We start from the raw sequence: 12,445 nt of genomic DNA on the forward strand, positions 1-12,445 counted from the left end.
AGGGCCTCTGGCACCAAAGAGTGAGCTAAGTTGTGAACGCAAAGCGAAAGTTCTTGAAGGACATGAGAAGTGCCACTCCAGTGAACACACGAATGGTAACAAAGCAGGCTCTGACGTGGAGAAAGGGTTAGCGGCCTGGACAGAAGGTCAAACCAGCCCCAACATTCCCTTGAGCCAAAGCCTCACCCAGAGCAAGGCCCCGATGCTCTTCAATTCTGTGACGGCTGAGAGGTGAGGAAGCTGCGGGAGAAAAGTCTGAAGTCAGCAGAGGTTGGTTCAGGAGGGTTAAGGAAAGAAGCCGTCTCTGTAACACAAATGTGCAGGGTGAAGCGGCAAGGGCTGACATAGAAGCTGCAGCAAGTTCTCCGGAAGATTCTAGATCTTCATGAAGATAATACGCTACACTGAACCACTACACTAAATAACAGATTCTCCACGCAGATGAAACAGCTTCCTGTTGGACGAAGACGCCATCCAGAACTTCCACAGCTAGAGAGGAGCAGTCAACGCCTGGCTTCAAAGCTTCAGAGGACAGGCTGACACTCTTGCTAGGGGCTCGAGCAGCTGATGGCTTTACGCTGAAGTCAGTGCTCACTGGCCACTCCCCAAATCCTAGGGCCCTTAAGAACTATGTTAGATCTACTCTGCCTGTGCTCTGTCAACGGAACAAAGCCTGGATGACGGCACATCGGTTTACAGCATAATTTACTGGATATTTAAAGCCCAACATTGAGACTTAATTCTCAGAAAAAAAAGATTGCTTTCAAAATATCACTGCTAGTTGACAATGCACCTGGTCACTCCGGAGCGCTGATGGAGATGGACAGGGAGGTTTATGTCGTGTCGGGTCTGCTAACCCACCATCCACTCTGCAGGCTGTTGATCAAGGAGTCATTTCAACCTTCGAGTCTTATTTAAGAAATACACTTCATAAGGCCCCAGCTGCCATAGGCAGTGATTCCTCTGATGGATCTGGACAAAGTAAATTGAAGACCTTCTGGAAAGGATTCATCATTCTAGGTGCCATTAGGAATATTTGTGAGTCACGGGCAGAAGTCAAAATATCTACATGAACAGGAGTCTGGAAGAAGTTGATTCCCACCCTATGGATGACTTCGGGGGGGTTCGAAACTTCAGTGGAGGAAGTCGCTGAAGATGTGGTGGAAACAGCAAGAGAACTGGAAGTGGACCCTGAACCTGGGACTGAACGGCTGCAATCTCATGCTAAAACTTGAATGGACGAGGAGCTGCTTCTCACGGATGAGCCAAGAACGTGGTTTCCTGAGACAAAATCTACTCCTGGTGAAGATGCTGGGAAGACTGTTAAAATGACAATAAAGGACATAGAATATTCCATAAACTGGGGTGTCTGGGTGGCCCAGTTAAGCCTCCGACTTTTGATTTTGGCTCAGGTCATGATCCCAGGGTCTGGGATCGAGCCCCGCATTGGGCTCCCTGCTCAGCGGGGAGCCTGCTTCTCCCTCTCCCTCTGCCACTCTCCCCCTGCTTATGTTCTCTTTCTCAAATATATTAAAAATCTTTAAAAAAAAAAAGAAGAAGAAGAAGAAGAAGGTTAAGATGGTCAATTTCATGCTATGGGTATTTGACCCCAACTAAAAAAAAAAAAATCAGAAGCGGATTTACCATAAAAAAAAAGAGAGAGAGAGAGAGAGAGAGACTCCAGTGATAGTCCAATTCTTCCCTAACCAGCCCTCTCTCTCCTCGGAACTCCTCGGGCTCGTATCTTCACAATTCACGTGGCTTTCAACCACGCACCATCTTATGTGTTTCCTGACGATTCATTTGTTTTCTCATCTCTCCCCGCCAGTTTGTTTGCAAACATTTTAACAGCGGTGAACAAATACCTGCGATGAAATGTCTGGCCTCGGAACCAAAATCAAAGCGCAGAGAAAATGACAGACCACAGTAACTGCTTTCATGTTAAAAATATTTATTTTTCTAAAAGATCACACAAAAGTTGAGAAGGGAAAGGATGTCGACAAGCCTACATCAAAATCTGGGCTGAAAGGACAAAGAGCTGGTAAAGAAGCTGCTAGCTGAGCAAACTGCGGACAGCAGGGCGGCCGGGGACCGGCGGGACCAGCGGCCTGGGTCAGCCACGCCCGCGGGCACCCCCTGCGCGCGGCGGGGCCAGCACGGCGGCCGGCTCCCTCCGGGCCTCCTTTCCGGGGAGGGAGAAGCAGGAGCTCACTCCTTAGACATGTTCTTGATGGTCTTGTGCTCCTTCATGGCCTTTTCCCAATCGGTCCCATTGAACTCCTCAATGACCACGCTCCGCACGGTGCCCTCATCCAGGCAATGTGGGGCGATTCCTGGGGGAGGTGACACAGACAACAAAAGGTCCTGGGTATGAACGAGGCCAGGTACTGCGCTGGCCCGCGGACAAACCCACAGGGGCAGGCATCGACAGCGATCACCGTTCAAGCTCACGACCCCACAACGTCAGCTCCCGGCTCCCCTTCCTTCCTGTCGCGTGGGGGGCACACTTCCCAAGCCAGGGCCGCCAGGGCTGGACGGCACTCGGTACCGAGCTGAGAGCACAAAGTGCCAAGGTTCAGGCCTCAAACAACCTCTGAGGGGCAGCCTGAGGAATTCACGGCCTTGTCCGGGGTTTCGATAGAACTTTCTAAGTATTAAACACCTGCCCACCTTTATAGGATTTTCTACTTTCCAAAAGCCTGTCTTGATTCTCAAGGCGGGCAGCAAGGCCTCTCGGGTGGCAGCTGAGGACGCACAGCAGCTGCTGAAGAAGTGGGGCGGGGGAGGGGCACCTGCCTGGCTCAGTCCATAGAGCACGGGCTCTTGCTCTCAGGGTCGTGAGTTCGAGCCCTGCGTTCGTTGTAGAGGTTGCTTTAAAATTTTTATTTTAGGGACGCCTGGGTGGCTCAGTCGGGTTACACATCTGCCTTTGGCTCCGGCCATGATCCCAGGGTTCCCGGGATCGAGTCCCGCATCGGGCTCCTTGCCCAGTGGGGAGCCTGCTTCTCCCTCTGCCTGCCGCGCCCCCTGCTTGTGCTCTCTATTTCTCTCTCTCTGACAAATAAATAAAATCTTAAAAAGAAAAAAAAAAGGAAACAAGATTCCTTGACTGCTACCGCAATTGGTATCCTTCTGAACAACCATCTGAGGGCTATTTTCCCGGCTCAGATCCAAGTTGGACCTGAAGAGGAGGGGCTTGGGGATTCTCACGGTTTATATTTTAAATACACTGAAAAAAAAATTTTTTTTTAAGCAGAATCTTTTTTAATGGCGTCATCAACACTCCTCACTCTTGCCTCCTTCACTCCCTGAACCATCCTCGGGGTGAAAACTCCCTCCCCGACCACCCTGCCCCCACCCACCCCCCAGGCCCATCCCCTCTCTGTCCACCCCTCAATGTCAGCCCCCAGCCACCAGCAAAGGCAGGCAGGATCTCGATGGGTGACCAGAGCCAATCTTCTATCCCGTCATCGCAAAAGACCGTTGCTGAACAGCCCTGGTCTTCCATGGCCCCATGTGCGCGGGCCGGCCAAGCTAGAGGCAAGCCGGGCAGGATCGGGTAGGAAGCCAGAGCGGCCGCAGGTGTCCGTGCCCCCCGTGCGGGCGGCCGCCCCCCTCACTTACCGAAGCCTCCGGGGTTGGAGCGCGGCGTGTAGAAGCTCTGGACGCCGCACCTCTTACAGAAGGTGTGCTGGGCTTTGTGCGTGTTGAAGGTGTATGTGGTTATGCTCTCGGCTCCCTGCGGGGGAACAGGCGAAACAGATGCTCTCCTTTTACAAAGAGGGTTGGTTTTTTTTTTTTTTTTTGGTCATCAAAAAAATTAAATCTTTTAAAAGGCTCCATGGGGAGGGGACGCCCTTCCGTAGGGCTCTCAGGGTTATGAAGCCATGTCCAACCTCCCCCAGAGACAGAGGCGTCTCGAGGACAGACACCATGTACGCTGCCCAGAGCCCCGTCAGTCCAGAGCACAGCGGCTCGTGGCTTCTCTCTGTCAAGTGCACGCGGGACGACTCGGCCTCCAGCTGTCCCAGCTCCACGGCAAGACAGCGCGTCCTGTCCGTGTCCGGAGTGAAAATGAAAATGCCTGCCTCCTAGGCCTGCAAGGGGAGACAGGTCACCCTAGGGACGGGCTCTCCACGTCCCCGAACGGCACTGCTCGAGATCTGAAGACACCTGTTGGCTGTGCTTGAGTTCACGTACGAAGGACAAACCAGGAAGAGAATATTTGCCAGACATCACGGTCACAGGGCTAATTTCCTTAATGGAGGCTATAAATGGGAAACTGGGCAAAGTGACAGAGGAGAAGGAAAACCAACCACTCTTTGAGCTATGAAATGATATGCCCACTCAGAAACGGCAAGGAGGGGTTTTTTTGTTTTGTTTTTCTTCTTGCCGTCAGGTGGGCACAAGTAAGGGTTGGTTAACTTGGTACTGAGCACGTGGACGCACGTATGCTCTCAAATGTCAGTCATGGGAATATAAATTGGTAAAATTTGGCAATAATGAAAATTCCACATGCATCCAATGACACGTATACAGATATTCTAACACTGTTTAACACAAGGCTAAGATGGGAAAAACTGAAAACACCCGTCAATAGAAGACTGGCCAAAGCACTGATGGACACTCATGAAATTGGGACACTCTGAAACTTTTAAAAAGAATGAGACAGTTCGGGGAGCCTGGGTGGCTCAGCTGGTTGAGCGCCCAACTCTCAGTTTCAGCTCAGGTCATGACTCAGGGTCATGACTCAGGGTCATGAGATCAAAGCCCCATGCCGGGCTCCACTCTCGGTGCGGAGTCTGCTCGAGATTCTCTCTCCCTCTCCCTCCGCACCCCCCCCACCTTGCTCTCTCTGAAAAATAAATAAATAAAATCTTTTTTTTTTTTTTTTTCAGATTTTATTTATTTGTCAGAGAGAGAGAAAGAGCACAAGCAGGGGGAGCAGCAGACAGAGGGAGAAGCAGGCTCCCCGGGCCCTGGGATCAGGACGTGAACCGAACGCAGATGCTTAACGCACTGAGCTACCCAGGTGTCCCAAATAAATAAAATCTTAAAAAAAAAAAAAAAAGAGAGAGTGAGAGACAGTTCTACTTCCAAATACTAATATGGAACAACCTCAAAGGTTAAACGTTAAGTGAAAAAGCAAGGTATAAAATAATTTGTGTAGTATATTATCATTTCTATTTATTTTTTACCATTTCTATTTTTTGAAAAAGGATGTATCCTGATATGTGCATATATATATATATATATATATGCATATGTTTGTTTACATATGTATTTATAAAGAAACACCCAAGAAACAGTGGCTTCCAAAGAGAGAAACTGGGTGGCCGAAGGGCCAGGGGTGGAGGTCCTTAGCAGAGTTAGACCTTCTCACACTGTTCCCGCAGCCTGCCTCCCACCACCGCAGGAGAGAAAGGCCCCCGGAGCTCTGTGTCTCATGTAACAATGGTTCTGAGGGGCCTCTTCTCATGCCACAGCCATTACCCAGAGAAGCAGCAAAGAACTCTTGCTAAGTGGTCCTAAACCACCCAGAGTTCTCTGATCGGATGCGTTCCCCCAAGAAACGATCGGGAGCAGTGGGGGTGAGGGGCTGCCCCACACTTCAGCTTCTTCACCACTGGAGGTCACTCAGTGACATCCATTCCCGTGGTATTCTGGGCACCTGCCACCTGACTCCACCAATCTCAAGCATCTGTTTTCTTTCCCCCTCCATGACCACCACCTGGACCCACGTGCCCATCGCCTCTCACCTGGCCACCCCAGCAGCCTCCCAGCTGCCTCCGGGTCTCAGTGGCTACCTCCCCACCGTCCGTTCCATAAGAAGCTTTCAAACCAAGTGGACTTACTTTCTCCCACTTCATTGTTCTCTGTGGACATTATTTTAGCTCTTTTAGGGCCTGTGTATTTCCATATGAATTTTACAGTAATCTTGGGGTACCTGGGCGGCTCAGGTGGCTAAGCCACCGATTCTTGGTTTCAGCTCAGGTCATGATCTGGGATCATGGGATCGAGCCCCGAGTCGGGCTCCACTTTCAGTAGGGAGTCTGCTTGCGAATCTTTCTCCCTCTGCCCCTTCCCTGCTTAGCCTCTCTCTTTCTCTCAAGTAAATAAATAAGTCTTTTAAAAAAATTTATAGTAATCTTGTATATTCCTGCAAAAGCCTTCCTGGGATTTTGATAGAAATCGCATTAAACGTACACACAATCTGGGGAGAACGAACATCGATACAATGTTGGGGTTCCCAGTCCACAGACACATGACGTCTGTCAGTAACGTCATCAGCTTTCTGTAATACTCAGTACGTAGATCGGGGACGTATGTTGTTAACTGAACACCTAACGATTTAATTTTCTTTGCATTACTTGAAATGGTATGATGGTTTCAATTTCAGTTTCTTAGTATTCATCAGTAGTATTAGACATGCACTTGATTTTTTAGATTGGTATATAATTCACATGCCATTAAATTCCCCATTTTAATGCCAGAGCCAGGAGGGCGGTGGGCAAAATGGGTGAAGGAGATCAAAAGCTACAAACTTGCGATTATAAAATGGGCCTGGAGGGGCGCCTGGGTGGCTCAGTTGGTGAAGCGTCTGCCTTCGGCTCAGGTCATGACCCCGGGGTCCTGGGATCGAGCCCCGCATCAGGCTCCCTGCTCAGTGGAGAGCTGGCTTCTCCCTCTCCCTTTACCCCTCCCCCCTACTTGTGCTCTCTCTCGCTCTCTCTTTCTCTCAGATAAATAAGTAAAATATTCTTTAAAAATTAAATAAAGTGGGCACGGAAATGTAATGTGTACATCACGGTGACGACAGGTAAGAACACAGTTGTGAGCTGTTGCGTATTTGAAAGCTGTTAAGAGAATAAATCTCAAAAGTCCTCATCACAAGAAAAAAAATTATTTTGTAATTACGTATGGTGTCAGACGTTCACTAGACTTAATTGGGCTGATCATTTTGCAATACATACAAACACCGAATCATTCTGATGTACCCCTGAGACTAGTAATGTTACATGTCGGCTGTACCTCAACAAAATCTTGAATTCACCGTTAAAAAAATTTGTTTAAGTCATATATTCTTCATTGGGAACAGATAAAAGTTCGTCATAGAACAGAACAAAAGGTGAAATCCTACTTTGATAGACAATGTCGTCATTATTATTATTATTATTTATTGTTATTATTAATTATTATTATTTAGCTGTATTCACCCAGGTAGGAAATCACACACAAGGATATACACCCAGATATAACAGGGGTTACCTTTGGCTGATAGGATTTGGGTGATCATATTTATTTCTTGGTTCTATTTTTATTTTTATTTTATTTATTTATTTTTAAAGATTTTATTTATTTATTTGACAGAGATAGAGACAGCCAGCGAGAGAGGGAACACAAGCAGGGGGAGTGGGAGAGGAAGAAGCAGGCGCTTAGCGGAGGAGCCCGATGTGGGGCTCGATCCCATAACGCCGGGATCACGCCCTGAGCCGAAGGCAGATGCTTAACCGCTGTGCCACCCAGGCGCCCCTCTTGGTTCTATTTTTAATGTTTTCACGGTAATATCAAGTATGCGTCCAATATATAAAGGGGAAAAATAACATAACCTTTGAGAAAGACACGTGAAACCCAGGATGACAAGGACAGTCGAGCCCCCGGCAGAGGTCCCGCTCTGCTCCCAGCCACCCTGCCCTCCACGGGCCACCTGCCGTGGGCCAGGGGCTCGTCACGCCTGCTCTCAGCACTAACCTTCAGGAGCTTGAAGCGAGAAGCCGGGACGATGAAGTGTCTGTTCTGCTTCTTCTTGCAAATGCTGCAGCTACAAAAAGACAGCGGACTTCCCAGGTTGTGAACAAGCATCTCTACCCTCCGAGGGCCCGACCGGGCCCAACCCAGCACGTCCCGAGAGGAGGCTGACCCCGGAGGGGAAGCCCCTTTTGGCACCATTCAGGGAAGGGGGAGCCCAGGCAGATGGACAGGCCACCTGGGGCCTCTGCTCGGCAGTCAAGGCCACACACCCCTCGGAAAACCGGGCCCATCACAACCACATCCCTGCTGCCCACCCCCCCCCCCGGTTTACTACAGTGAAGGGAGCGGCTGGATTCTAGAGACGCTTACAAAACACGTATGGCATAGCTACAGTCGACGCCTCTGGGATACCCTGACACCGAAAATGGGCAAGGAAGCTTCTGGTTCCTGCTTCCCTCCTCTGTAATCACAGAACGCCTGGCTCTGAATGATCACCTTCAGAATTACATCTAAATGCCCTTTTCAGTCCGCCTTGACAACAATTGCTGATTGCGTACAGAATTCTCTAACAAATTGTTGCACGGCGCTGGGGCTCCAATCTGGACTCCGCTGTTAGAAGCCCGGGCGGTTCTCCATTGGAGCAATTCCACCGCATGTATTTATGACTCACGTGTACTTCAGCGACCACACCTGCTAGGGGCAGAAAGGACTGGATCCTGTCGAACAATGAGGTCTATGCTAACTCTTGGTTCAGAAGTCACTGTCCTTGTTCTATCCCTCCCCAGATCCGGGCATCTGCCTGGGAACAGAGCCAGAGGGCCTGGAACATGGTACACTTCCCGGGGTGCACACCCTCCGCTCATGTCCCCTCCACCTGCGCCCAACTCTGAACCCCTACGAAGACTTTGCCCAGCCAAGGCTTTCCATTCAGTGCCCGGGCTGACCGACGTCCAGCCATCACCACGCCCCATCCACCCACCAACGGTAGGGTCTGTGGAGTGATGCTGAAAGGCAGAAGCTAGAGGACCCTACTCGGTGTCCCCCAGGGCTCTGCTGGAGGAGTGAACGTCCTCTCTCTCTCTCTCACATACACACACAGAGCAGATCCAGTTATTTTTAGCCTCCCCCCCCCCATGTTTTAAAGAAAGCTTATTATAGGGGTGCCTGGGTGGCGCAGTCGTTAAGCGTCTGCCTTTGGCTCAGGGCGTGATCCTGGCGTTCTAGGATCGAGTCCCACATCAGGCTTCTCCGCTAGGAACCTGCTTCTTCCTCTCCCACTCCCCCTGCTTGTGTTCCCTCTCTCGCTGGCTGTCTCTCTCTGTCAAATAAATAAATAAAATCTTAAAAAAAAAATAAAGAAAGCTTATTATTGAAAACATTTAGCACATTCGGAAGGGGGAAAAAAAAGAGGAAAAAAAAAAAAAAAGAACCCTTATATACCCATCACCTGACACCAACAATTATCAGCTCCCGGCCGACGCCGTAGCATTGGTACCCTGACTCCCCAGACACTGCTCTTAAGTCCTTCCAAGCACCTTGGGAAGAGAAAACACTCACTTGCAGTCGAAGATATGCAGGTCGGCCGAGGCCCAAACTTCGAAGCGAACCGCTCCACAGTGGCAACCCCCCGTGTGTTTCACCAGGCCCTGGTATTCGCTGAATGAAACCAAAAAGAAAAAGAAAAAAAAAAATCTGAACGATGAGGATTTCTGAATAGTCGGGCAGGACCTCAGCACCTTAAGCTCCTGCTTTTTCTCTCCCTCCTTGTTGGAAGAAGGAAGAAAGATGGGACAAAAGTCTTCTCTACATGACGGCCCCATGAATTTCTGCTTTTCAGAATGAACGGGCAATTAAATAAACACAAGGAATAAATAAAAGAAAGGATTCAGTGGCTTCTTTTCTCTGACCCCTCTTTTTTCTATTTCTTATGTTCCGTTAAGTTGCATGAATAAAACGTTCCGAAACTATGGGCAATGGGAGTTGGGTGGAGGATCCTAATCCCAAAACTCAAACGTTGTTATTTACATGTCAAATACCTACTCAGATGTTTTGCGAGCTAGGCACGGGCGAGAGAGAGAGCAGTAAAGAATACGGCAGACGCGGTTCCTGGCCTTACCAACCTTATGCAGCCATCAAACAAAGTACCCAAGCAATACTTAGGGACTGTGATCAAGGCAGTGCAGGCTGCTATGAAGACGTAAGACGAGAGGACCTGAGTCTGATGGGTTGGAAAAGCCTTCTGAGAAAGGCTCTTGGAATTCTGCCATACTCCCCTCCAGGGTTTTGCATATACAGGACTCTTTACAGAGCTATACGGACACATTACGTACTATTTTAATCTTTTTAAAACAAATACAAGCCAGGCCCTCAGTTGAACATTGTGAAGTTTGAAAAATGTCAAACTGCGCTCCAAAGGGGCCGAACGCTTCTCAGTACTGAGAAAACATTTCCCTGCACCTGCCCGAGCACCATTACCGGAAAGAAGCTTGCGGCAGTTTTAATTTGCATTTTTTTGATTATTAAGACTGAATGTTTTTCCCTGTTTCCTTACAAGTTGAATCGGTTCACTTGATGTATTTAAAATCCTTTCTGCGTACACAAATAGTGCTCGTTGTAAAACAATGAAGACATTACAACACTTGATAATGTTAAAAAGCAAAGTCTCCGATAATCTGCACACCCGGAGGGATCCACAGTTAACTATTTGCTATTTATTCCTCCAGATTTCTTTCTGTACGATAATATTTTAACAAAAACAGTGCAGTTGTATATTCTTTTTGCATATAAGTTGAGTGACTGAGTTTTGGTTATTTAAATAAATGCACGCATCCACGCCAATCCGATAGGTAAAAAAAAAAAAATCTTGTCTTTTATCAACATTTAAAAATCTTTTTTCTTGAGCATTTATCAAGTTTGTTTTAAAGTAAAAATTCAGTTCAAATTTGAGTTTTACATCTCTGAGAATCTTTATATTCCCTACGCTTAGCAACTGGTGGCTCACCACAGGGGCTCAAAAATGTTGAATGATGAATATAAAAAAATGTTCAGCCCGTAATCCAAGATGATACATCAGAAAGTGAATCACACAGGAAACCAAGTATTTTATCTCTGAGAAGACTCATCCTAACTAAGAGAATTTTGGGATTAAGGACAAAAGAACATTTTTGTTCAAGAAAAGGAGTAACCAGCCCTCAGGTTGTTATGCAAGTGTTGGGTTATCCTTGTTTTTGCCTGTAGTCTTGATCGCTCTTTGTAATTCACAAAATATTGGACGCAGAGCTAGATGATGGGGGTACTGAAATATTTCCCCGTAGCACAAGTGTTCTACAGGACAGGGATCTAGCTGCTATCACATTTGGAGAAAAAACAAGCCAGCCCCTGCCAGAGTTAACAGCTCATTTCGAACATCCCGGACACTCTGAAATCTTCCCCTGGCCATCTAAGGACCTGGATGGAGGTGCTTCTCCTGCAGGAGCAAAGCTGGGGGAGCGCGAAAGCGAGCCACCCGGGAGCGTTAGTCGGCGGAGATCAAGGCCTCCCCCTCTCCCCCCTCCTCGTGGGTACCCGCGGCTGTTCAGAATACCCAGCATCTCTTTGCGCGCGCTTCTCCCCGGGATCAATACCCCCTCCCCCGCACTCCGCTCCCTCCCAGGGAGCGCCAGGAACAATAACGGAATCTTGCCTCCCGATGCCTTCAAAACTATTCAAGCTTCTCTCCCCCCTCGCCACTTCTCCCTCCCACCCACTCTCCAAAAAACACGTGCGCAAATATAAAAAGCGAGTCAGGTAGGAGCAAAGTCTCGGGGTTTATCTTCTCCTCACTGGGAAAGCCCCCGCGCCCTCGGCGCGCAAGACGAGAGACGGCGTCCCGAGCACGATGGCTGTCCCCAAGAAAGACCCTTTGTGTCCCAGGACGCGGCGCGGCTCTCCACGCGCTCCGGGGGCGCAGCGCCGTGTCCGGTCCCGGGCCGCACGCCGGCACCAAAGCCAAGGCACGCGGCCGTGCGAATGAGGGACGCGCCCGGTGCTAACACCGGGCCACGCGTCGGTCACCGTGCGGGAAAGACGCAGGGCGGAAAAGCTGCCCGGGCCGCGACAGCCGCTCCCGCACCGAGGGGCTCCGCGTGGCGCCGGCTCCCGCGCCCGGCCCCACTCACAAGGTGTCCAGCAGCAGCTTGGCGGCGCCCTCGAAGGTGAGCCTCTGTCGCTTCTGGAACGTCTCCCAGCGCTCCCGCTGGTCGCCCAGGTCGGGCAGAGTGGCAGCCGGGGTGGCGGGGGTCGGCGGCGGTGGCGGTGGCGGCGGCGGCGGCGGGAGCAGCGGCAGCTCCGGCGGCGGCTGTCCCGGGCCCGCCTCCTGGGCCCGCGGCGACGACTGCCTCGGCCGCCGCTTCGCCGACGGCTGCCTCGCCGCCGCCCGGCTGTCGCCCCCGGCCTGACCCGTGGAGCGCCGGGCGCGGCTGGCGCTGGGGGCCGCGGGGGTGGCCGCGGGGGTCCCGGAGGCTCCCGGCCGCTTCTGCCCGCGTGGCTTGGCGGCCGCACCGCTCCTCGCCCGCCGCATGGCTCCCGCAGCCGGGCGCGCAGGCCTCAGCGCCCGCGCGTCCCCGCCGCCCCGCGCGCGCCCCCGCGCCGCCCCGCGCGCGCCCCCGCCCGCCAGGCAACCGGCTCGCCCAGGGGGCGCTGCACCCGCGGCCGC

General features: G+C 50.7%; 1 protein-coding gene across 2 annotated transcripts; it reads right to left on the reverse strand.

Moving 5' to 3' along the window:
* Positions 1 to 1,934: 1,934 nt before the first annotated feature.
* On the reverse strand, positions 1,935 to 12,335 carry CENPV (centromere protein V). 2 transcript variants are annotated; one of them, XM_057311302.1, is made up of 5 exons: positions 11,910 to 12,335; positions 9,310 to 9,408; positions 7,753 to 7,840; positions 3,625 to 3,739; positions 1,935 to 2,333 (listed from the first exon to the last, which is right to left on the reverse strand). In XM_057311302.1, exons 1-5 carry the CDS (start codon positions 12,308 to 12,310, stop codon positions 2,209 to 2,211), a joined length of 828 nt encoding a protein of 275 aa, XP_057167285.1. In that variant the 5' UTR covers positions 12,311 to 12,335; the 3' UTR covers positions 1,935 to 2,208. The 2 variants fall into 2 exon arrangements, with proteins under 2 accessions (XP_057167285.1, XP_026376852.1); XM_026521067.4 differs by having other exon boundaries at positions 7,753 to 7,822; positions 11,910 to 12,332.
* Between the last annotated feature and the right edge of the window lie 110 nt (positions 12,336 to 12,445).

The sequence above is a fragment of the Ursus arctos genome, unplaced genomic scaffold (assembly GCF_023065955.2).
Source record: "Ursus arctos isolate Adak ecotype North America unplaced genomic scaffold, UrsArc2.0 scaffold_14, whole genome shotgun sequence".
Classification (NCBI taxonomy): Eukaryota; Metazoa; Chordata; class Mammalia; order Carnivora; family Ursidae; genus Ursus; species Ursus arctos.

Coding starts and splice junctions, on each gene's coding strand:
- CENPV (XM_057311302.1), bottom strand. CDS start 12,310: ATGCGGCGGGCGAGGAGCGGTGCGGCCGCCAAGCCACGCGGGCAGAAG. Junction 9,409..11,909: donor AAGCTGCTGCTGGACACCTT/GTGAGTGGGGCC, acceptor GGTTTCATTCAG/CGAATACCAGGGCCTGGTGA. Junction 2,334..3,624: donor CTCCAACCCCGGAGGCTTCG/GTAAGTGAGGGG, acceptor CACCTCCCCCAG/GAATCGCCCCACATTGCCTG.